Raw genomic sequence first — 22697 nt, 5'->3', positions numbered from 1 at the left:
ATTAGGAAACCTGCCTATAGATTTCCTCTATTAGAGCCCCAGTACTTAGCACTTGGAGCCCATGTTGTAGAAGCAACCTAAAAGGTTACAGTGTAGTATTACAGGTTATAGTAGCCAGCATTGGTATCTGTATCTATTTGTACCACTGTGACCCTTGTATCAGATTCTGATCTTGTATTCTGATATACTGATGTAATATGCTAATAGACTTCTCATTACACAAAGGCAATATCATATTTTGGACACAAGGTGTCACTATGACATCATTGCTATTCAGTGCTATTCAAGGCAGGCTTGGGCTGGGAAGGACGCAGGGCAGGATACAGGGCAGGTTCCCTTCAATAAGAAGGGGGATCTGAATCTATTCAAAACAGGAGCTGGCAGTGGGGGACTTATTAAGAAACATATTGGACAGTCTTAGGGCCTGAATACATCAATGAGGAGTAAAATATTAGGTGGATATGTATAAAAGAATCTGCAGGAGTGCTATTCAGGGATTTATTGTGATGGACGGATTTGAAGTGAGGAAACATTTTTTTGCTCCTGAAGAGACACAGTTACTTAATCAATAATCATGTCCTCTATCTACCCAATGCACGTGGTATCCAGTCAACTGTAGGAAGTTGAAGAAAGGAGATCTGCTGCAAACCATAGTTATTCCCGACACTGCTCTGTGTAGCATAACTTAGACCAAAGCGTTCATCCTGGACGTGCAAAGGGAAAACCTGTGACTGAGGCCAGCGGGTGAAACAGCCGAAGCGTGTTCAATTTTTTTCTACTTACTATATGTAATTTTATGCATTCAACTTCAATAAAGAACCAATCTTTTATGGACATTGTGCTGGATATTTTCCTTCTCCTTCTTCAACTGTAGGAAGTGTTTGAGTATTCATATTTGTTTTTTCAATCAATAAATTACAAAGCCTTCACATTGATATATAATAAAGCTGCTGGTGCCTCCAACGTCCCCCGAACAACAAGATGCAGGGTCCTTCAGAGGTTTGCAGCTGTCCATAAGCCATCCTATCGACCTTCTCTATCCTTTGCACACAAGCAGAAATGGCTCCAGTGGGCCAAACAACATATGAAGACTGACTTCAACACTGTTTTGTTCACCAATGAGTGCCGTGCAATGCTTGATGGTCCAGATGGATGGAGTGGAGGATGGCTGGTTGATGGACGCCCCATGCAAGCACGACTACGGCGCCAACAAGGAGGTAGTGCAGTAATGTTTTGAGCTGGAATCATGGGGAGAGAGATTGTATATGGTGTTTCTCAAACAGCACTTCCTGCCATGGTTCAAGAAGAAGAACTGTGCATTCCGCAGCAAGATCATTTTCGGCGCATAACACATCTGCATCTCTTGCTGCTTTGGGCATAAAAGGGGACAAACTTATGGTGTGGCCCCCATGTTCCCCTGACCTCAACCCCATTGAGAACCTCTGGAGAATCATCAATGGATGCTATGATGGACTCAGGCAGTTCACATCTAAGCAACAGCTCTGGGAGAGGATTCTGTCCTCGTGCAAAACAATTGAAGCAGAAACCATCCAAAAACTGACTAATTCAATGGACGAGAGAGTTCAGAAGAGAGTTCCAACAAGGGGTCCCATGTGCAAATGTAACATCACCTAGAATACATTTTTGACTTGAAAACTGTTTGATTTCAGTTTGTAATAATCTGCTAAGGCTTATAATGTCACAAATGACAATTTTTTGTTCTTAATAAAAATGAAAAGATAAAAAACTCTGCTGTGCATAATAATTTGGAACATGCATTTTGAGCGTTTATTTATTTTTTTAAATGTTATCATAGGCAGTTTGTTCACAAACCTTTCAATTGTACTTGAATAGTTGATGACTGGAAAATTACAATGACTGCAATTCATATAGGTAATTCCGGAAAATATTATAAAATATTATTTGAATAATAAATTGGAACAATATATATATATATATATATATATATATATATATATATATATATATATATATATATATATCTATATCATAAAAATGAAAGTCTGTCTGTCTGTCCTTCTGTCTGTCTGTCTGTCCTCTATAGATTTCCAAACGCCTGAACCGTTTGACCCCAAATTTGGCCCACAGATACATTGGGTGCCCGGGAAGGTTATTGCGAAGGTCCCGTCCCCGCTAGATGTACAGGAGGGGAGGGGGAGGGGGAAGAGCGGCGCCCCATAGAGATGAATGGGAAAATCTCCTCACTGCAAACACAGGTGATATAATTAGCTGCAGCAGACACGGCAGTTGGAGCCTTAGCAACCAATAGGATTACTGCTTTCATTTTCACAGGGAGCAATGGTTGCTAGGGAAGCTTCCTCACAACATCCACAGTAATAACTGGTAGACCCCCTACTCCATCTATACAGTACATGTATATACAGGACCCCCTACTCCATCTATACAGGACATGTATATACAGGGCCCCCTACTCCATCTATACAGTACATGTATACAGGACCCCCTACTCCATCTATACAGTACATGTATATACAGGGCCCCCTACTCCATCTATACAGTACATGTATATACAGGACCCCCTACTCCATCTATACAGTACATGTATATACAGGACCCCCTACTCCATCTATACAGTACATGTATATACAGGACCCCCTACTCCATCTATACAGTACATGTATATACAGGACCCCCTACTCCAACTATACATTACATGTATATACAGGACCCCCTATTCCATCTATACAGTACATGTATATACAGGACCCCCTACTCCATCTATACAGTACATGTATATACAGGGCCCCCTACTCCATCTATACAGTACATGTATATACAGGGCACTACAGGTATACCAAACGGTGACTGGGTAACACTGCCACACCAGACCTGACCAATACCGCCATACTGTGACTGGATAACACTGCCACACGAGACCTGACCAATACCACCATACTGTGACTGGATAACACTGTCATACCAGACCTGACCAATACCGCTATACTGTGACTGGATAACACTGTCATACCAGACCTGACCAATACCGCAATACTGTGACTGGATAACACTGCCATACCAGACCTGACCAATACCGGCAAACTGTGACTGGGTAACACCGCCACACCAGACCTGACCAATACCACCACACTGTGACTGGATAACACCATCATATCAGACCTGACCAATACTGCCATACTGTGACTGGATAACACTGCTATACCAGACCTGACCAATACGACCATGCCGTGACTGGATAACACCGCCACACCAGACCTGACCAATACCGCCATACTGTGACTGCATAACACGTCATACCAGACCTAACCAATACCGCCATACTGTGACTGGATAACACCGCCATACCAGACATGACCAATACCGCCATACTGTGAATGGATAACACCGCCACACCAGACCTGACGAATACCGCTATACTGTGCTGGATAACATTGTCATATCAGACCTGACCAATACCGCCATACTGTGACTGGATAACACTGCCATACCAGACCTGACCAATACCGCCATACTGTGCTGGATAACACTGTCATACCAGACCTGACCAATACCCCCATACTTTGACTGGATAACACTGCCATACCAGACCTGACCAATACCGGCAAACTGTGACTGGGTAACACCGCCACACCAGACCTGACCAATACCGCCATACTGTGACTGTATAACACCATCATATCAGACCTGACCAATACTGCCATACTGTGACTGGATAACACCGCTATACCAGACCTGACCAATACCACCATACCGTGACTGGATAACACCGCCACACCAGACCTGACCAATACCGCCATACTGTGACTGGATAACACTTCCACACCAGACCTGACCAATACCGCCATACTGTGACTGGATAACACCGCCATACCAGACATGACCAATACCGACACACTGTGACTGAATAACACTGCCATACGGGTAAATACAACCCTGCAGGTATACAGGACACTACAGGTATACAGGACCCCAAAATTATACACTACAGGTGCACGGGACCTCCACCAACTATAAACTACAGGTATATAGGACCCCAAACTATACACTACAGGTATACAGGACCTCAAAACTATACACTACAGGTATACAGGACCTATACCAACTCTATAATACAGGTATACAGCACCTCCACCAACTATATACGTCAGGTATACAGGACCTCCACCAACTATACACTACAGGTATACAGGACCCCAAAACTATACACTACAGGTATACAGGAACTCCACCAACTATAAACTACAGGTATATAGGACCCCAAACTATACACTACAGGTATACAGGACCTCAAAACTATACACTACAGGTATACAGGACCTACACCAACTCTATAATACAGGTATACAGCACCTCCACCAACTATATACGTCAGGTATACAGGACCTCCACCAACTATACACTACAGGTATACAGGACCTCAAAACTATACACTACAGGTATACAGGACCTACACCAACTCTATAATACAGGTATACAGCACCTCCACCAACTATATACGTCAGGTATACAGGACCTCCACCAACTATACACTACAGGTATACAGGACCCCAAAACTATACACTACAGGTATACAGGAACTCCACCAACTATAAACTACAGGTATATAGGACCCCAAACTATACACTACAGGTATACAGGACCTCAAAACTATACACTACAGGTATACAGGACCTACACCAACTCTATAATACAGGTATACAGCACCTTCACCAACTCTATACTACAAGTATACAGGACCCCAAAGCTATATACTACAGGTATACAGGAACTCCACCAGCTATATACTACAGATATATAGGACCCCAAACTATACACTACAGGTATACAGGACCTCCACCAACTCTATACTATAGTTATACAGGACCCTCAAACTATTCACTACAGGTATACAGGACCCCCGAACTATATACTACAGGTATACAAGACCTCCACCAATTATACACTACAGGTATCCAGGACCCTCAAACTATAAACTACAGGTATACAAGACCTCCACCAACTATACATTACAGGTATACAGCACCAACTATATACTACAGGTATACAGGACCCCCGAACTATACAGTACAGGTATACAGGACCTTCACCAACTGTACACTGCAGGTATACAGTACCTGCCTCAACTATACACTACAGGTATACAGCCCCCCCCTCAACTACACACTACAGGTATACAGGACCCCCCCAATTATACACTATAGGTATACAGCCCCCCCAACTATGCACTACAGATATGCGAGACCCCTAAAAACTATACATTGTGGGTATACAGAACCCCTCCAACTATGCACTACAGGTATACACTAATTCCACTGATTAACTCAGATGAAACAATACCTTTAGCTTGGCCTCCTGGCACCTTAGAACAAATCTAATTAACACACTGACACTTTATACCCGGGCAGCGCCGGGTACATTTTATATATATATATATATATATATATATATACTGTATATATATATATATATATATATATATATATATATACAATGAATTTATATTTATTGTTGGTTTTCTAGTTATTTTATAAATCACTGATTGATAGAAAACATTAAAATCTTTAATCTTTATTAATTTATCTTCTTAAAATAATAAACATGTAAACACACGTGATATACTCTGCTAACTCATTACAAACCGGCCACCATCCTAATCTAACTAATTGTCCCGGCCTTTGTGTAAACAACGCACCATGTAAACTTAATTCATAAATTGCAACAGTCTCTTGGACTTTTTTGTATATATGCACTATCCCCGTAGTCTTTGCATGTGCTCCATAGTGCAAAACAAGCTGGTAAACAATAGACCTCTTTATAAACTTTCAAATATATCTGTGCAAATTTTTACTTTTCTTTTGTTGATACAGTTGTTCGAATGACTGTATCAACAAAAGGAAAGTAAAAATTTGCACAGATATATTTGAAAGTTTATAAAGAGGTCTATTGTTTACCAGCTTGTTTTGCACTATGGAGCACATGCAAAGACTACGGGGATAGTGCATATATACAAAAAAGCGGCTACAAGACCAAGAGACTGTTGCAATTTATGAATTAAGTTTACATGGTGCGTTGTTTACACAAAGGCCGGGACAATTAGTTAGATTAGGATGGTGGCCGGTTTGTAATGAGTTAGCAGAGTATATCACGTGTGTTTACATGTTTATTATTTTAAGAAGATAAATTAATAAAGATTAAAGATTTTAATGTTTTCTATCAATCAGTGATTTATATATATATATATATATATATATATATATATATATGCAAAAAAGGGGTCCGTGGAGCCTCAGTTACGAGTCTCAAAACACGGGAATAGCCAGATATCCCTCTCTCCAGAGAAGGAAGCCCATTGCCAAGGGGTGCCTCCTAGTGGGGAGAGCACCAAACCACCCTTGTCTTATGTCGTTATACTCGCCACAGAGTTAGACTTTGACTCACAGGGGCCACCCTGGTGTTTCCCTATTTAGGTCTTAAAGCTCGCAACAGAGTGAGGACCTGAGGGACTACGTATCAGGGTGGTTTGGTGCTCTCCCCACTAGAAGGCACCCCTTGGCAATGGGCTTCCTTCTCTGCAGAGAGGGATATCTGGCTATTCCCGTGATTTGAGACTCGTAACTGAGGCTCCACGGACCCCTTTTTTGCATATTTAAATTTTGTATGGGACAATCAATGGAGACTCGTAAATGAGTACTCCATTGGAATTTTTCACTGTTCTCCCTGAGTTCAGTGATTGTTGTGTTTTGTTGGTCTGTTTATCATTGCCCCAGTAGCCAGAATCCTGCTCCACACTGATGAGGGGCAAATACCCCGAAACTGCAGTCTGTGGATGGATGCCTAGCCTTGGTAACCCTTGTCTTATGTCGTTATACTCGCCACAGAGTTAGACTTTGACTCACAGGGGCCACCCTGGTGTTTCCCTATTTAGGTCCTAAAGCTCGCAACAGAGTGAGGACCTGAGGGACTACGTATCAGGGTGGTTTGGTGCTCTCCCCACTAGGAGGCACCCCTTGGCAATGGGCTTCCTTCTCTGGAGAGAGGGATATCTGGCTATTCCCGTGTTTTGAGACTCGTAACTGAGGCTCCACGGACCCCTTTTTTGCATATTTAAATTTTGTATGGGACAATCAATGGAGACTCGTAAATGAGTACTCCATTGGAATTTTTCACTGTTCTCCCTGAGTTTAGTGATTGTTGTGTTTTGTTTATATATATATATATATATATATATATATATATATATATATATATCTTAGATAAAATCAGCAACGTATTATTTGAGTTTCATATATCATTACCAATAAAAATATCATATCTGTTGCACTAATATTTTTCTCAGAATTCCTCCTCTAATAGCCTCAGTATTGTCTCCCTCTATAGACTCATCACTGTTTTAATTACCAATATTTGTGGCCTTAGACTTTACTGCTTTAGGGACCTTGTTATGGGTTAATTTATTCTCTGGTGATTTATTCATCTGTTATATAAATGATTAGAAATCTTCTGATACATTTGGAAGAAGAACAACGTGCTGAGATTTCGGCTATTTTAGGGAAATGCTCATAGATAATTGCCCGGTGTGACACATTTCCTGCCTCAAGCAATTACTATACGGACCTATTTATACTTTTAGGAAATATACTTTTGGCTTTGATGGCAATCTCAGTATAATTCCTGGTATTCTCCAATCCTTCCCTTTTACAAGAGTTTATAACCTTGTGAACTCTATAAGACTCCAGTCTTTTGTTAACTTATACGTCAAGAACAAAAACTTTTGATGCAAGAAGGTAGATGTGTGTGAGCGTGTAATAAAATTAGGTTTGATGGTTGAATAACTTGCTTTTTTCCACAATAATACTTGTCTATGGAGTTATCATTTTTAATACATCATCAAAAAAAAACTTTGGCAATTTTAATTGCTTAAAGAAACACGATTTTTATTTTTTTATCTCTGTAACATGAATGAAACCCACTAAAATGCTAATTCTTCATATACAGAATCTATATTGTACAATCTTCCCTAAGGACATTGATAACTGATAATAACCAAAGAGCCTTCTATAACTTATAAATACGTTACAATCTAACCCTAATATGTTTCTACTAGAGATCAATGTTTGCGATTTAATACTGTTAAACCTTATCAGCTGACATTAGAGATGTGATAGGAGCCCGACTGTAGGAACATGGAAATAAACAATGTAACCTATGTAGAAGGTTTTATCCTTCTGGGTATCACAGATATACCAGAGCTTCAGATCTTCCTTTTTGTGTTTTTTCTAATGTTTTATCTGTTTAATTTATCAGGAAATCTTTGTATTGTTCTTATTATTATTATTGACCAGTCTCTTTATAAGCCAATGTACTTCTTCTTGGGTAATCTCTCGTTCCTGGACATTTTCTACTCAACCATCACTGTACCCAAGATGCTATCTGGCCTTCTCATAGGTGACAAGAGGATATCCGTTTTTGGTTGTATAGCACAACTCCATTTTTTCCACTTCCAGGGAAGCACTGAGGCCCTTCTTCTGACGTCGATGTCTTATGATAGATATGTTGCTATTTGTAACCCTCTGAGATATCACATCCTTATGGGAAGAGCCTCTTGCATCCAGTTGGCTTCCATTTCTTGGCTCATTGGATTTCTATATTCTTTATCACAAACAATTATAACGTTCAGGTTGCCTTATTGTAACAGAAAGCAAGTCAGACATTTCTATTGTGATATAAAACCTGTTATCAAGCTGGCCTGTACAAGTACTGAGCAGACGGAACTTCTAGTGTCAGGTATTTTTGCTTTAGTAGCTGTCAGTACATTTTCATTGATCATTGTGTCCTATATGTACATAGGAAGCCATCTTCTGAAGATTCCATCCAGACATGATAGACGGAAAGCCTTCTCCACCTGTACATCTCACATCACTGTTGTTTTCTTGTATATCGGCACGGCACTATGTATGTATCTGGGTCCGACTACACAGGACTCATTAGAACAAGACAGGATGAGCGCCATATTGGTCACAGTTATTACTCCAGCAGTAAATCCTCTCATTTACACACTGAGAAACAAAGAAGTAAAGAAATCTCTTCAAAGGATATTGGCTCGGAAACGTCATGCAAAATTCCATTGATGCATTTTATAAATAATACCCTAAAGAATTCCACGGAACTGGATATTTTTGATCAAATGATAAAGAAACGGCTAAATTGGCAGTTTAACTCATCAAAGGATTTATACTTTTGTTAATAAAATGGGTGTTTAAATACCATCTGTAATTCATAGAGTACCCCCCCCCCCCCCCGCCGCCTTTAGAACTAAACAGAACCTTATATAAATTGGTCGAATGATGGAACTTAGAGGTACTAGCGCCCCCCCCCCCCCCCCAATCTCAGGAGTTGATCACCTAGATTCTACATCAGAAGTTTACATTGTAATTTACAGAAACATTCCAAAAAATTCAAATTTTTGTCCATTATCATATTTGGTCGGTCAGAATAAGAACAAAGTGTACTTGTCTCAAAATATAAATAAATAAAATCTTTTGATATGTCAAAAGTTTTTTATTGATCAGTGACCGATCAGAGGAATGATGCAATTTTTAATGCATATAGGGTGCTTAGGGGCACAACAACCAAGAAAGCCTTGTTTCTCCCCAAGATACTGTGGTTTCTGATGGTCATAACAATGGTAGAAACTATGGGTTGGGGCTACTTACTACCCTCTTTCTAAAAAGTTGGACCTTAAGAGTGCTGCTTGTGCAGACAGGATGATGACAGCAGTGGATTATGCTACACAGTCAATAGTCCTACTAACCAGGACAATGAGTAAAAGAGCACTTTTAGTTATTGAAACTGCAAAATATTTCGAAGAATCTGCAGCTCTGCTCATCAGACATTGAAACAGTGGATACTCTGACCTATGTATATCTATATACACCTATGAATGTAATCGTGCTGGGGATCACGTGACCCTGAAGTGGAAGGCACTGCACCATACATCAAGTTGTAAAATAAATACATACATATGTGTCTGACATTAAACCAATAAAAATACAATCTTATTAAAAATTGTGAAACAGTGAGGGTTTGACTTGGATGCTGAGAGCAAGAAATAAGGCGCAAATTTAGTATACTATTTAAACTTAATCTGTCACCCCCTGACTCACTGCCTACCAAGCTGGTGGTACCACTAGATAACAATAAAAACTTTCAGGACATGCCTTTGATGCCTGTATCTGTGCTTTTATTTCCACCTTTCCACCTTTGAACAGCATCAAAAAAGCAGGGCCTATTATTCCCAGGGCCTAGCACCGCTACGCCAAACTGTGCTGTATGCCTGCTTCTTGCATAATTAGCGTCATACACTTTGCATACAACACGGTGAGGCGTAGCGGTGCTAGGGCCCAGGGAATGATAAGCCCTGCCTCCAAGACACTATTCACATAGAAAAATGGAAACTTTTTATAATGAACAATATGGTATTAAAGGGGTTATCCGGGAAACGAAAACAATATTCTAAACAATCCCCCCCTCCCAATACCACCCTATGTCTAATATACTGTACATGTATAACCTATCTTGCACCTTTTTCCTGTTTTTTTTGGCATCATCTTTATGCACCTGTGCTGCTTCCATAGACTTACATGTGTCCATGAGCCCAAGTTTCTGTAATATGAAAAGTTATAGCTCTATTTCTGCTTGCTGTCAGTGAATGCAGGCATATGTAGTGCATCTGTCTTTGTGTCACAGCTCTGCATATAGTAAGTGTTATAGATGTTATTACAGTCTGGATGGAACTAGAATGTTTTCATTGACAGTCAGCAAGCAGAGATCTAAACCTACACTACACCTCTCCCCCTTCGTAAACAGATGCCCGTTATCCAGCACATAGCTACACCATGCGTGCGTCAGCTCTGCTACATCATCGGCTAGTATGGAATACATATTGGGGTGATGTGATGCAAAATCAGTGGGAAAAAAACAGTGCTGTGTTTACTGTGCAATAGTAATGTCAGCAGTGGGCAGGAAAGAAAGCTAAGGGGGCGAGTATGCAAATAGACCAATCAGGGAGATGCATTATGGGAAATGTAGTTTCCTATCTTGAATATAGATTGGTCTTTAGAAAAACGTGTAACTCAGGAATGGCAGCAGCTAGAAAGACAGGAGATGGCTCAAAATACTCAGCTCTTAGGTGGATAACCCCTTTAAATCTCTTAGAGCCTGCTAACATATTCTTTGTTATATTTGCATAATAAATGGCATGGGTGAATAAAAAATATTGGCTGTGAATATTTTAACTTTTGCATAATGCAGAACAATACAACTATTGATGGCACCAAATTCATGGCAAAACACTTAGCACATTGCTCAGGAACTGCTGCCAAGCACCCTTATGATTGGTTGTCATACAGGAAGGGCTCATTATATCTGAATCAGAAAAAACATGGATTCATCCATTCTTTCGTTGGTTTACTAATGTTTTTTGAGTCATTGTATTTTTGAATCTCTTTAACTTGAGATCATGGGCCCCTGCTGTTACATTCTATTCTGAAATCTTTTGAAAAACCTTTAAATTATTGTTACGTTTATGATCACAGGACACAGTATACCGTATTTTTCGGACTATAAGGCGCACTTAAAATACTATGATTTTCTAAGAAATTGTAAGTGCGCCTTATAGTCCGGTGCGCCTTATATGTGGACCGGAACAGCTCCGGCCTCCATGGCACAGATAGACACAGCACAGCGCAGCGCTCCCTCACCTGAACTCCTGTGCTGTCCCGCTCTCTCCAGACGGAACTGAGCGCTGCTGTGCTGAGGTGTCTGCATTCCGAAGGGGAGGGGGAGCCCGAGTGGAGGCAGAGGGAAACTAAGGCCCCGTTCTCACTGAGGAAAGGTAGCGGAATTCCGCAGCGGACAATTCCGTCACGGAATTCCGCTACCTTTCCTCAGTGGGAACGGGGCCTAATGCTGCGGCTCTGCGGTAAGCTCGGCAAGGGTCCGGGGGAGACGGTATTTGCAGGCAGGCTGTTCTGTCAGGCACTCTGTTACCAGTCAGATGAGGGAAGAGTACGGGCTGCCATGGGCTCCCTGCGTGTCCCCGCTGATGCTGTGTGTGACGGAGCAGTCTGTCACACCGCTCCGCCGCCGGCATATGAGCAGGAGGGAGGGGGAGCCGCAGGGACTCCGGCGCCATGTTGCTTTGACCGGGCAGAGGGGAGAGAGGCTTCCAGCTTCCTCTGTGCACCTTCCTCCGCCGCTCGCCTGGATCAATGAAGGGTTTAGAGTAAAATAAAGCCTTGCTGTGCAGTACAGCCGCCGTTCGAAGCGGGAGCTCGGCCAGGACACAGCCGCTCTCCTCAGTGGCTAAACCACGCCCCCTCTCTCCCGCTGTCCCGCTCTCCCTGCTCTGAGGCCCCTAACTATGGTGGCCACAATGCTTCATGCAGAATTCTGACAACGGGATTCGCTGGCAGAATTCTGCCTATCCTGCATGGTGCATTAGGGCCACCATAGTTAGGTTCCTCAGTACTGTGACATAAGGAGCTTCAGTAAGTACTGTGACAGGTGACAGGTGACTTACAGCAGACCCCAAAAATGCCTCCTGTTAAAAGACATGCTTATAATGCTGATTTTAAGCTTAAAGCAATAAGCTATGCAGCAGAGCATGGAAATAGAGCAGCTGCAAGGGAATTTAATATTAATGAATCTATGGTACGTAACTGGAGGAAACAAAAAGATGCCCTACGCCAGGTAAAGAAGAGCACACTGAGTTTCAGAGGACACAATGCAAGATGGCCACATTTGGAGGATAAAGTAGAACAGTGGGTTATCGAACAGAGAACTGCAGGGAGAAGTGTCTCCACTGTCTCTATCCGACTCAAAGCCACAGCGTTAGCACGCGACATGGAGATCAAGGACTTTCAAGGAGGTCCTTCATGGTGCTTTCGTTTTATGAAAAGGCGTAATCTCTCCATCCGCGCCAGAACAACTGTCTGCCAGCAACTGCCAAAGGATTATGAAGAGAAGCTGGCCATGTTCCGTACCTACTGCAAAACCAAAATAAATGAAAAGAATATTCAACCAGAACACATCACTAACATGGATGAGGTACCCCTCACTTTCGACATCCCTGTACAACGTACTGTTGAGAGAACAGGGACCAGTACAGTATCTATACGTACCACAGGACACGAGAAGTCTTCTTTCACTGTAGTCCTCGCCTGTCAGGCTAATGGCCAGAAGTTACCACCCATGGTCATTTTCAAGAGGAAGACTTTGCCAAAAGAAAAGCTTCCTGCTGGTGTCATCGTCAAGGCTAACCCAAAGGGCTGGATGGACGAGGAGAAGATGAGTGAGTGGCTAAAGGAGGTCTACGTCAAGAGACCGGATGGCTTTTTTCACAAATCCCCATCCCTATTGGTCTGTGACTCCATGCGCGCCCATGTGACCGATGCTGTCAAAGCCCAAGTGAAGAAAACTAACTCGGAGCTTGCCGTCATTCCAGGTGGATTAACCAAAGAGCTCCAGCCGCTAGATATCGGCATTAATAGGTCATTTAAAGTTAAATTGCAAGCTGCATGGGAGCATTGGATGACAGAAGGTGACCACACATTCACCAACACAGGGAGGCAACGCCGGGCAACTTATGCTACTATGTGCAAATGGATCGTGGATGCCTGGGAGAAGGTATCAGTCTCCAGTGTCACCCGAGCTTTCAGGAAGGCTAGAATCATCACTGAAGAGCTAAGCAGCAACGAGACCGACTCAGATGATGATGATGATGATGATGAGGGGGACCAGAGAATGCTTGATGCCGAAATCGCCCAACTGTTAAACTCCGACACTGAAGATGAAGAATTTGATGGATTTGTAGTGGAGGAATGAATTGAGAATATACCGCAAGTGTACTGATTTACAGTTACAACTAAACAAGTTGTCAGTTAGTGTTAAAATGTTAAATAAAGTACGGTATGATTTACGGTCTGAGTTTTGTTTCATTTAAAGAGAATCAGCATCAGATGCACATTATTGCCATAATTTTTTTTTTTGTTCGTATGATCGTTTTTCGTTTGTTCAAACTAGATGCGGTGCGCCTTATAGTCCGGTGCGCCTTATAGTCTGGTGCGCCTTATATATGAACCTAGATGGCTTAGCAGGCTAAAATTGAAGGTGCGCCTTATATTCCGGTGCGCCTTATAGTCCGAAAAATACGGTATAGGACTTTGTGTAGCAATGTGTCCCCAGACCATAATGGTCCCTTCACCATGTGTAACAGTTCGGAAAAGGCTTTGGTGTTGGTGTTCTGGGTTGCACAATATTGTACAATTGTGCTAAAAGTTTCACTTTTGTCTCATCATCCATAGAACATTTTCTCACAAGCTTTATGGTCTTAGGTGACTGGCTAAAGTGTAATTTGGACTACAGAAGGTTCCACCATGGTGTCTTCCAAAGAAAAACATTCATGTTCAGTGTTTTTTTACTGAACACAGATGGTTTATAGAACTTTCTAACGGTCAGAGTAGTCTGATCTTATCTTTTGGGACAGTAGAACTAGTCCTGAAATTTCTCCATTTGCAAATAATTTATCTAACCGAGAAATAAAGGGGTACTCTGGAGAATTAAAATTGTTTTTAAAACAAGTCAGAAAGTTATATAAATTTGTAAATTACATCTATTTAAAAATCTCAAGTACTTATTAGCTGCTGTATGTCTTGGAAGTGGTATATTATTTCCTGTCTGACGCAGTGTTCTCTGCTGCCACCTTTGCTACTGCTACTGGGGATTTAAAAACAATTGTATTTCTCTGGCGTAACCAAGATATTTAATGGCCTTTCGTCATGGATCTGACTTTTATCATTCTTGCACCCTTCACATATACCACGGAGAAGGTACAGATTCTTACCTTCCCCATGGCAGCAAGGTGGCCTCCTCCCACGCCTGATTTACTATGATTTACACCTGCTAGCAGGCCTAAATCTACATTACACTATCTACACCAGGGGTGTCAAACTTAAATACACAGTGGGCTAAAAAAAAAAAAAAACTTGGACCTTGATATTTATTGAAGCGTGCAAGCAGGATTCCTGGCACTGTCCTGGAGTACCATGCTTCTCCCTACACTGTGAACTATGATATCATAAATTGCTATGGCACTATAGGATAGGAAGGTAGACTGAAAGGTGAATGAAAGTTTAAGGAGGGAAGCGCCCACATCACTGCTGCATGTACCGCCCATGACATACATACGACTGCTCTATGGGATGGCTGGGCTACGGCCTAATATGCTGGTGCCTCAATGGCAGGAAGCATCCAGCGGTACGTACAGCACTGACGTGGACGCCAGTGGGGGTTTTAGGTATACTTTGAGTCCCAGCCTATTCACAGAGCTTGCCCTCCCCCCACCATGCCATATCTATAGTTGACCTTAGGCACTGCACTTTTATAGCACCTCCTACCCACCTATATAAAAGCTCCATAGTGCCAAAAATGGTAATGAGGTATTAGTTCCCTTAATAGAATCCCCTAATACTGCCCAAACAATTGTTGCTCCCATGCAGAAGTTACTCCATTATTTTCCCCACACCATAAGGGGAATTAACAGTAGGTTAATTCCCCCAAAAGTTGCTTCACAAATAGTTAATTCTCCCAACGGTGCTGCAGCGTACTGTGGGCCAGCTTAAAACAAATTTGTACCCACAATCTACCCCCCAAACCCGTTCAGCAGGTGATGCAGTTATTGTCCCAAAAAACAACTTTTAAACTTGCAGCCCTGTGTCAAATTGTCGTGGCCTAGAGTGTCTGTGCCCTAGGCCTGCGACGCCTCTCCGCCCCTCCTCCCCACCCTCTCCATCATTAGGAATGCCCAGGGCACAGACAATCTAGGCCACGGCAATTTGACACAGGGCTGCAAGTTTAAAAGTTTTTATTTAGGACAATAACTGCATTACCTGCCGAATGGACCCCAGGACAAATTTTGAATGAAAAGCAGCTATCCGACGATAAAGGCGTTTTTTTGGGGAGGTTTTAGATTGTGGGCACAGATTTGCTTTAAGGAAATCAACTAATTTCCTTGGTGGGCCTAAAATACTGATGCTGGGGAAAAAATTGTCCCAGTTTGACATGCCTGATCTATACAATCTACAAGTACATTGGTCTTAATAAATGCCCCCCCCCCCACCCCCCATGTCTTTTAAGGTCTTCTGGAAGTTTGTTTTACAAAGTATTTGTCAGTTAGAAAAGTGACATTACACATACCTTTTTGTAGTTGGTTGATACTGCAATCTACTTTATATATTAAAATAAATTTTAATTACTGCTCTGAAGTGTCATAGAGGTGTTGCAGAAGCACTTGACTCTGCTTCACTGCCCCGACCACGCCTCTTTGACACTTTAGAGTGTCGTGAGAAACCATTTTTTTTTTAGGCGATTGCTGCTTCAGAAAAGTAAAATACATGGATAGTTTCACTGCTTACACAGCTATACAGCTAAGTTATTAACATTTATGTTTATTTATTTTTTTTCCTTACATTGTGGATGTACTCTGTGTTCTCAAGAAAAAAAAAGAGGAAAAAGAAATTGAGTAGTACAATTGTTTGTGGTATTAGTGGAGTTGAGCAAACTTCGAGTACACTCGGGTTTGTCCAAACCGGAATATGCTTAAAGTTTGCTCAACCCCACTTTTTTGTTTAGTTAGATTGCATTTGTCTATAATTGTGACATTTTTGGTGATACAGTATATTCAGGAATCCAGGTCATTTCTATGGTTGAACTGTTGATGCTGAGGTGCAAAACCGCACACAACTCATAAACAAGAGCAGTACTGTTTCTAGAAAACAATGGTGGCTCAGGGGCTGAGCCTACTCCATGCACATTAGGGGTCCACTGCAACGTTTTTGTGGGGAACTGATCTCTCTCTGCTAAATTGTTTCTGCTAATAGAGTCAGGCTCAGCCAGGCTCTGCTAGCAAAGGACCTAGCTAACTGATCCATACAATGCTAATGGAGCAACAGTATTAGCAATCTAATAATTCCCTAAAGTTCCCTTAACTGGCACCTTACAAGTGTACAAAAAATAAAAATATAATTTTAAAAAACTCTCCCATTATAAAAATTCTAATACCCTGTTTTTTTCCATTGTCTATATAAGAAATGTAAAATAATTGGAATATGGAATTGCCTGAACTATTGAAATATAATGTTATTGTTCCTGTGAATGCTGTAAAGAAAAGATTTTTTTGGTCATATACCATGTCATCAAAACGATCAAAAAGTTTCATCTATAAAATGGTAAAAAAAAAAAAAATAGAGCCCTGTAGACATAAAAATGAAAACGTTATAGGGGTCAGAATATGGAAATATTTTTGTAAATTTCAATGTTCTTCAACGTAGTAAAACATAACTAAAACTATATAAAGTTGTGTATCACTGTTATCACCCTGAGCTGAGCAATAATTGAGAAATTTGAGAAATTGTCGTTTTCTTTTTCAGTTTTAGTTTTTTTTTTTTTTTGGAGTGTACTTTATGGTAAAATGTAGAATGTCATTACAAAGTACATTTGGTAGCACACTTTTACTTATACATGAGGTCAGTGAGTCTATTATCTAGAGCATCATTTTACGCAGGGTACGTTAAATAATTCTTTACAAATATGTATTTTTTATTAGCTTTTTCATTGATTTCTTAACCTCCTGATTTCTTAAAGTATATATTATTGGATTTATTGCTGGAGTGATAACCGTGAACAATACAGCAGCTATCCTGTCTTTTTCTATGGAGTTCTCGGAGGAAGGCCCTAGATAGGTGCACATAGCTGTACCATAAAACAGGATGACTACTGTCAGGTGAGAGGAACAGGTTGAGAAGGCTTTGGATCTCCCTTTTGATGAACGGATTTTCATAAGTTTAAAGATTATATAGACATAAGATACTGTAGTAAGGACAAAGGTACTGGTGCTTAGAAAACCAAGTACATTAGTCAGAAGGGCCTCATTGAGGTGGGTGTCTACACAGGCCAATTTAATCACTGGTTTCACGTCGCAGAAAAAGTGTTTGATCTTGTTTGAGTCACAGAAAGGGAGATATGATGTCATTATTGCGTGAACAAGAGAGGTGGAAAGACCAATGATCCAAGAAGCCAACACCAACAGAATACACACACTTTTTCGCATTATTTTTCTGTATCGTAGTGGATAACAGATGGCAATATATCTATCATAGCCCATGGATGCCAGCAGCAGGCCTTCTGTACACCCCAAAAAGTGAAAAAAGTACATTTGAGCAACACATCCTTGAAGAGTGATAGTGTTCTCCATGAAGAAGCCAACCATCATCTTGGGAACCGTGATAGAGGAAAAACAAATATCCACAAAGGAAAGGTTGGCCAGTAGGAAGTACATTGGGTAATGAAGAGAAGAATCCCGAATTACGATGTACACAATAATGAGGTTTCCCAGTACATCAAGAATATAAAAGAAGAGCACTATAATAAAAAGGGGCTTTTGAAGCCAAGGTAGGTCGGTTATTCCAGTCAGGATGAACGTATTTATTGATGTTCCATTCCATCCTGCCCTTAGCTCCATAGTGAAAAAACTAAACAGACACAACAAACAGGTATATTTAACTAAAAGAATGTTGCTAAAAAATTGAAAAAATAAAGAAAAAAAATATTTCAAATATATGCAATATAGTATATGTCAACGGCTCAGGCAAAAATATAAACACATTGTCATCTAAATAAATACATATGATAATTACATTCTAATAACCCACACAAATTCTGTATTTCTCCAGTTTTAGAAACAATTGGCCAACAGTCACCTAATTTGTATGCTATATATCTAGTCATGTCTTCTCAGTATAACTACAGCTATTCTGTGTGGCCTAAGAGGTAGAAATGAGCAAACTTCACAAAAGTTCAGCAGGTTCAGCAGGTTCAGCAAACTTTGTTGCAAAATTCGTGGTAGCCCAACGAGAACCTTAAACAAACCTCACTAAAACAACATGTTTCCATCCCATTGTTGCTGTTTTTCATTTATAACAGCTACATTGGAACAAAAAAATGCTGAGAAATATACACAAAAGAAGCTGGCGGGGGAGGAAAAAAAATGGCATACAGGGGGTCTTTGCAAAGCATGCACACAGAAAACTAACTCTATGTAACTGCTTAATCCTCGTACAGCCCGGACTTCCTGTCTGGCAACTTTAAATTTACTGCATATGTTGTATGGTTAATTAGCAGTTACTTTTGGCAAGAATAATATTGGCCATAAAAGCACGGATAGACCACCTACTGTTTACCAGATTCTATTATTTTAGAAATTTAGGCAGTTGCATACAGTTACTTTTCTGTATGCTAGCTTTTCTATATGCTAGCATAGACACAATCCCTCTGTAAGCTGATTGCTCTATACTCCGCCAGCTTCTTTTATGTATATTTACCTATCTTAGCGTGTTTTTAATCCAATGTTGTTGGTATTCATTTCCAACAGCAACATTGGAACAAAAACATGCTGTGGTACATTTAAATACACAAAAGAAGCTGTCAGGGGACACCAGAGACTCACTGAGAACACCGGGGAGTGCAGACAGGTAAGTATAGGCTTTTTTTAAAATGTGTGTATTAAATTATACTGCTACTATCTTTACGAACTTTTTACGAACTTCCTCTACTCAGAGGTTTGTTAGAGAAGACTAGTGATCAAGCAGCTTCAAGAAAAACACACCAGGCAAATCAGTTAGAAAGTTATGGAGAAGTGTAAAGCCGGCATAGGTTATAAAAGAATATCCAAAGCTCATAACATCTTCTGGAGAACTGTTCAATCCATCATCTGAGAATGGAAGGAGTATTGCACAACTGCAAACCATCCACTGACAGCCCAAGCGAGGAGAACACTGACTAGAGAAGCAGCCAAGGTTAAGGAATCTGTATACAGGAAAACTATTAGTTATGTACAGTACAAATCTGCCTTTATGGAAGAGGGGCCAGAAGAAAGCTATTTCTGAAAACAAGCCATAAAAGGTCCCATTTGTAAATTGCAGCAAGTTATATATGGGGCACAGCAAACATGTAGAAGATGGTGTCCTGGTCAGTCCAAAGAAAAACTTTGTGGCCTAAATGCTACATGTGGTGGAAAAGTAACACTGCACATCCCCCTGAACACACCATGCCCACTGTGAAACATGGTGGGGCAGCATCATGCTGGGGAAGGCTTTTCTTCAGCAGGGACAGGGAAGCTGGTCAGAGTTAATGGGAAGGTGGATGGAGCTAAATACAAAGCAATCCTAGAGGAAAACCTTTTAGAAGCTGTCCTATAGGGTCCTATTCCACGGGCCGATGGGGGCCTGATCAACAATGTAAACGAGCGCTGATTTGCTAGATTGGCGCTCGTTTACTGGGCCTATTCCATGGCCCTGATGATAGTTAAGCGAGGGCTGCAGGCACATCCTTACCGATGTCCTTGCAGCCCTTGCACCATACATTACCTGTCCGGGCTGCAGGTCTTCTCCTTCTCCCGGGGTTCCGCGCGCAGCAGCTTCGGAGCGGGGCTGTCTGAACTGACAGATCGCTCAGCCAATCACTGGCCGGGACCGCCGTGGCCAGTGATTGGCTGAGCGGTCTGTCAGTTCAGACAGCCCCGCACCGAAGCTGCTGCGCGCGGGACCCCGGGAGAAGGAGAAGGCCTGCAGTCCAGACAGGTAATGTATGATGCTGCTAAAATCGTCGGTCGCCGCCGCGTACCGCTATTCCACCGTAGCGATGCGCTGGTGGCGAACAATGATTTTAGGTCTGAACCTAAATGAACGATCAGCCGATGACACGATCATCGGCTGATCGTTCTCTCTATTCAACGGAGCAATAATCAGCCTAATTGGGTCGATTCAGCCGATTATCACTCCGATTCGGCCGATTATCGCTCTGTGGAATAGGCCCCTTAGACTAGGACAGAGGCTCACCTCCCAGCAGGACAATCACACTAAACATGCAGCTAGAGCTATAAAGGCATGGTTTACAGGAAAGCCTATCCATGTGTTAGATGGCCCAGCCAAAGTCCAGACTTAAATCCCATTGAGAAGCTGTTGCAAGTCTTGAAAATTGCTGTTCACAGATGTCTCCATCCAATCTGACTGAGCTTGAGCTATTGTACTGTATGTTGTAATGAATGATGGCCAACAATTGTAGCCTAAAATTCTAATTCAGCCTAAAAAATGTATCAAAGTTTGAGAGGTATGAATACTTTTTTAAAGGGGTTCTCTCAAGAAAATCTTTTTCTTTTAAATCAACTGGTTTCAAAATCCCCAGTCTTGCATCACTTATCAGCTGCTGTATGTCCTGCAGGAAGTGGTGTATTCTCTCCAGTCTGATACAGTGCTCTCTGTGGCCACCTATGTCCATGTCAGGAACTGTCTAGAGCAGCAGCAAATCTCCTTAGAAAACCTCTGCTAATCTGGACAGTTCCTGCCACAGACAGAGGTGGCAGAAGAGGGCACTGTGTCAAACTGGAAAGAATACACCACTTCCTGTAGGACATACATCAGCTGATAAGTACTGAAAGACTGGAGATTTTAAAATAGAAGTAAATTACAAACCTATACAACTTTCTGAAACCAGTTGATTTCCGCTGGAGTATCCCTTTAATGCACCTAATGCATCTATTTTGCATATAAGTCATATATGTATACTGCAAACGACAATTTTAGTTCCTCCAATGTTAGCAACACAGATAGTAAATGGGCATGTACAAAGCTACTGTGTTTGGGGTGCAAACGGTGATATATACAAACATAATACACTTTTTGCATTGCATTGCTGCCATGTGTACGATAATTAAATATAGAGATCCTAATTGGATGAATTAAGCTGTCAAGATGGGATCCCCAATCTGGATCCATAAGTGCCCTGGTTGCCCTGGGATTTACCAGGAACAGCCAGCATAGCCAATGCAGTGAGCAGAAGCTACCATTTACCACCAGGGAACCCAATGTACAGAAGCAGGGATGAAATGTATTTGAAACAGAACATAACAGTTTACATTTTTTTTTATGAAATTCAAACCTAGTCTAATTTGTGAAACATTGATAGTCTCAACTTAAGTTATAAGCTGGTGCTTGGTTTTCTGCACTGTACATGTTGGGTGGTGATTGTCTTCATCTTTGGCTTTATCTCTGACCGGTTTAAAATGTACCTTTCATCATGAAAAACTTTTCATGTGCCATAGAGATCGGTCCAGGTCTGATCAGTCGGTCTCCTAATGTAAGTCTATGGGGCCGAACGCTCTGACGCAGAGTGGTCCTCTCCCGGCTCGCTCTCACGATCGGTATGGGGTTGAACACTCAGACTCAAACCAAATCAAAACTTTTGGCATGTCTCACCATGATGGCAGGTGCATTTAAAATTAGTATTGAATAAAGCCGGTGCCTACCTGCAGTATGCTTGGTTCATGTTGTAGACCTCAAGAGAAACGTAAGTCTCTTGTACAGGTACACTGTTTAGTGTAAGAAACCACCTGAGAAAGGTTGCTTGGCATGACAGGTTGGTTCACACAATTTAATGAAAATTTGTACCTCAAATTAGTAAGAATACTAAACATAGCAGTAATGCAACTGAAAATAACAATGCTCCATGTAAGCATGTATGTAAGGTACCCTATGATAAGCATGTATGTAAGGTACCCTATGATAAGCATGTATGTAAGGTACCCT

At 41.3% G+C, this 22697-nt stretch overlaps 2 protein-coding genes across 2 annotated transcripts; one reads left to right on the top strand and one right to left on the bottom strand.

The window, feature by feature from the left end:
* The first annotated feature begins 8183 nt into the window (after positions 1-8183).
* On the top strand, positions 8184-9128 carry LOC138770519 (olfactory receptor 12D1-like). The gene has a single exon (XM_069949623.1). It carries the CDS (start codon positions 8184-8186, stop codon positions 9126-9128), a length of 945 nt encoding a protein of 314 aa, XP_069805724.1.
* Positions 9129-17638: 8510 nt separating this feature from the next.
* On the bottom strand, positions 17639-18577 carry LOC138770518 (olfactory receptor 12D1-like). Its single transcript, XM_069949622.1, has one exon. It carries the CDS (start codon positions 18575-18577, stop codon positions 17639-17641), a length of 939 nt encoding a protein of 312 aa, XP_069805723.1.
* Between the last annotated feature and the right edge of the window lie 4120 nt (positions 18578-22697).

Source organism: Dendropsophus ebraccatus, chromosome 13 (genome assembly GCF_027789765.1).
Source record: "Dendropsophus ebraccatus isolate aDenEbr1 chromosome 13, aDenEbr1.pat, whole genome shotgun sequence".
Classification (NCBI taxonomy): Eukaryota; Metazoa; Chordata; class Amphibia; order Anura; family Hylidae; genus Dendropsophus; species Dendropsophus ebraccatus.
The sequence above is the reverse complement of the archived record's forward strand: the minus strand, read 5'-3'. Positions and strand labels throughout refer to the sequence as shown.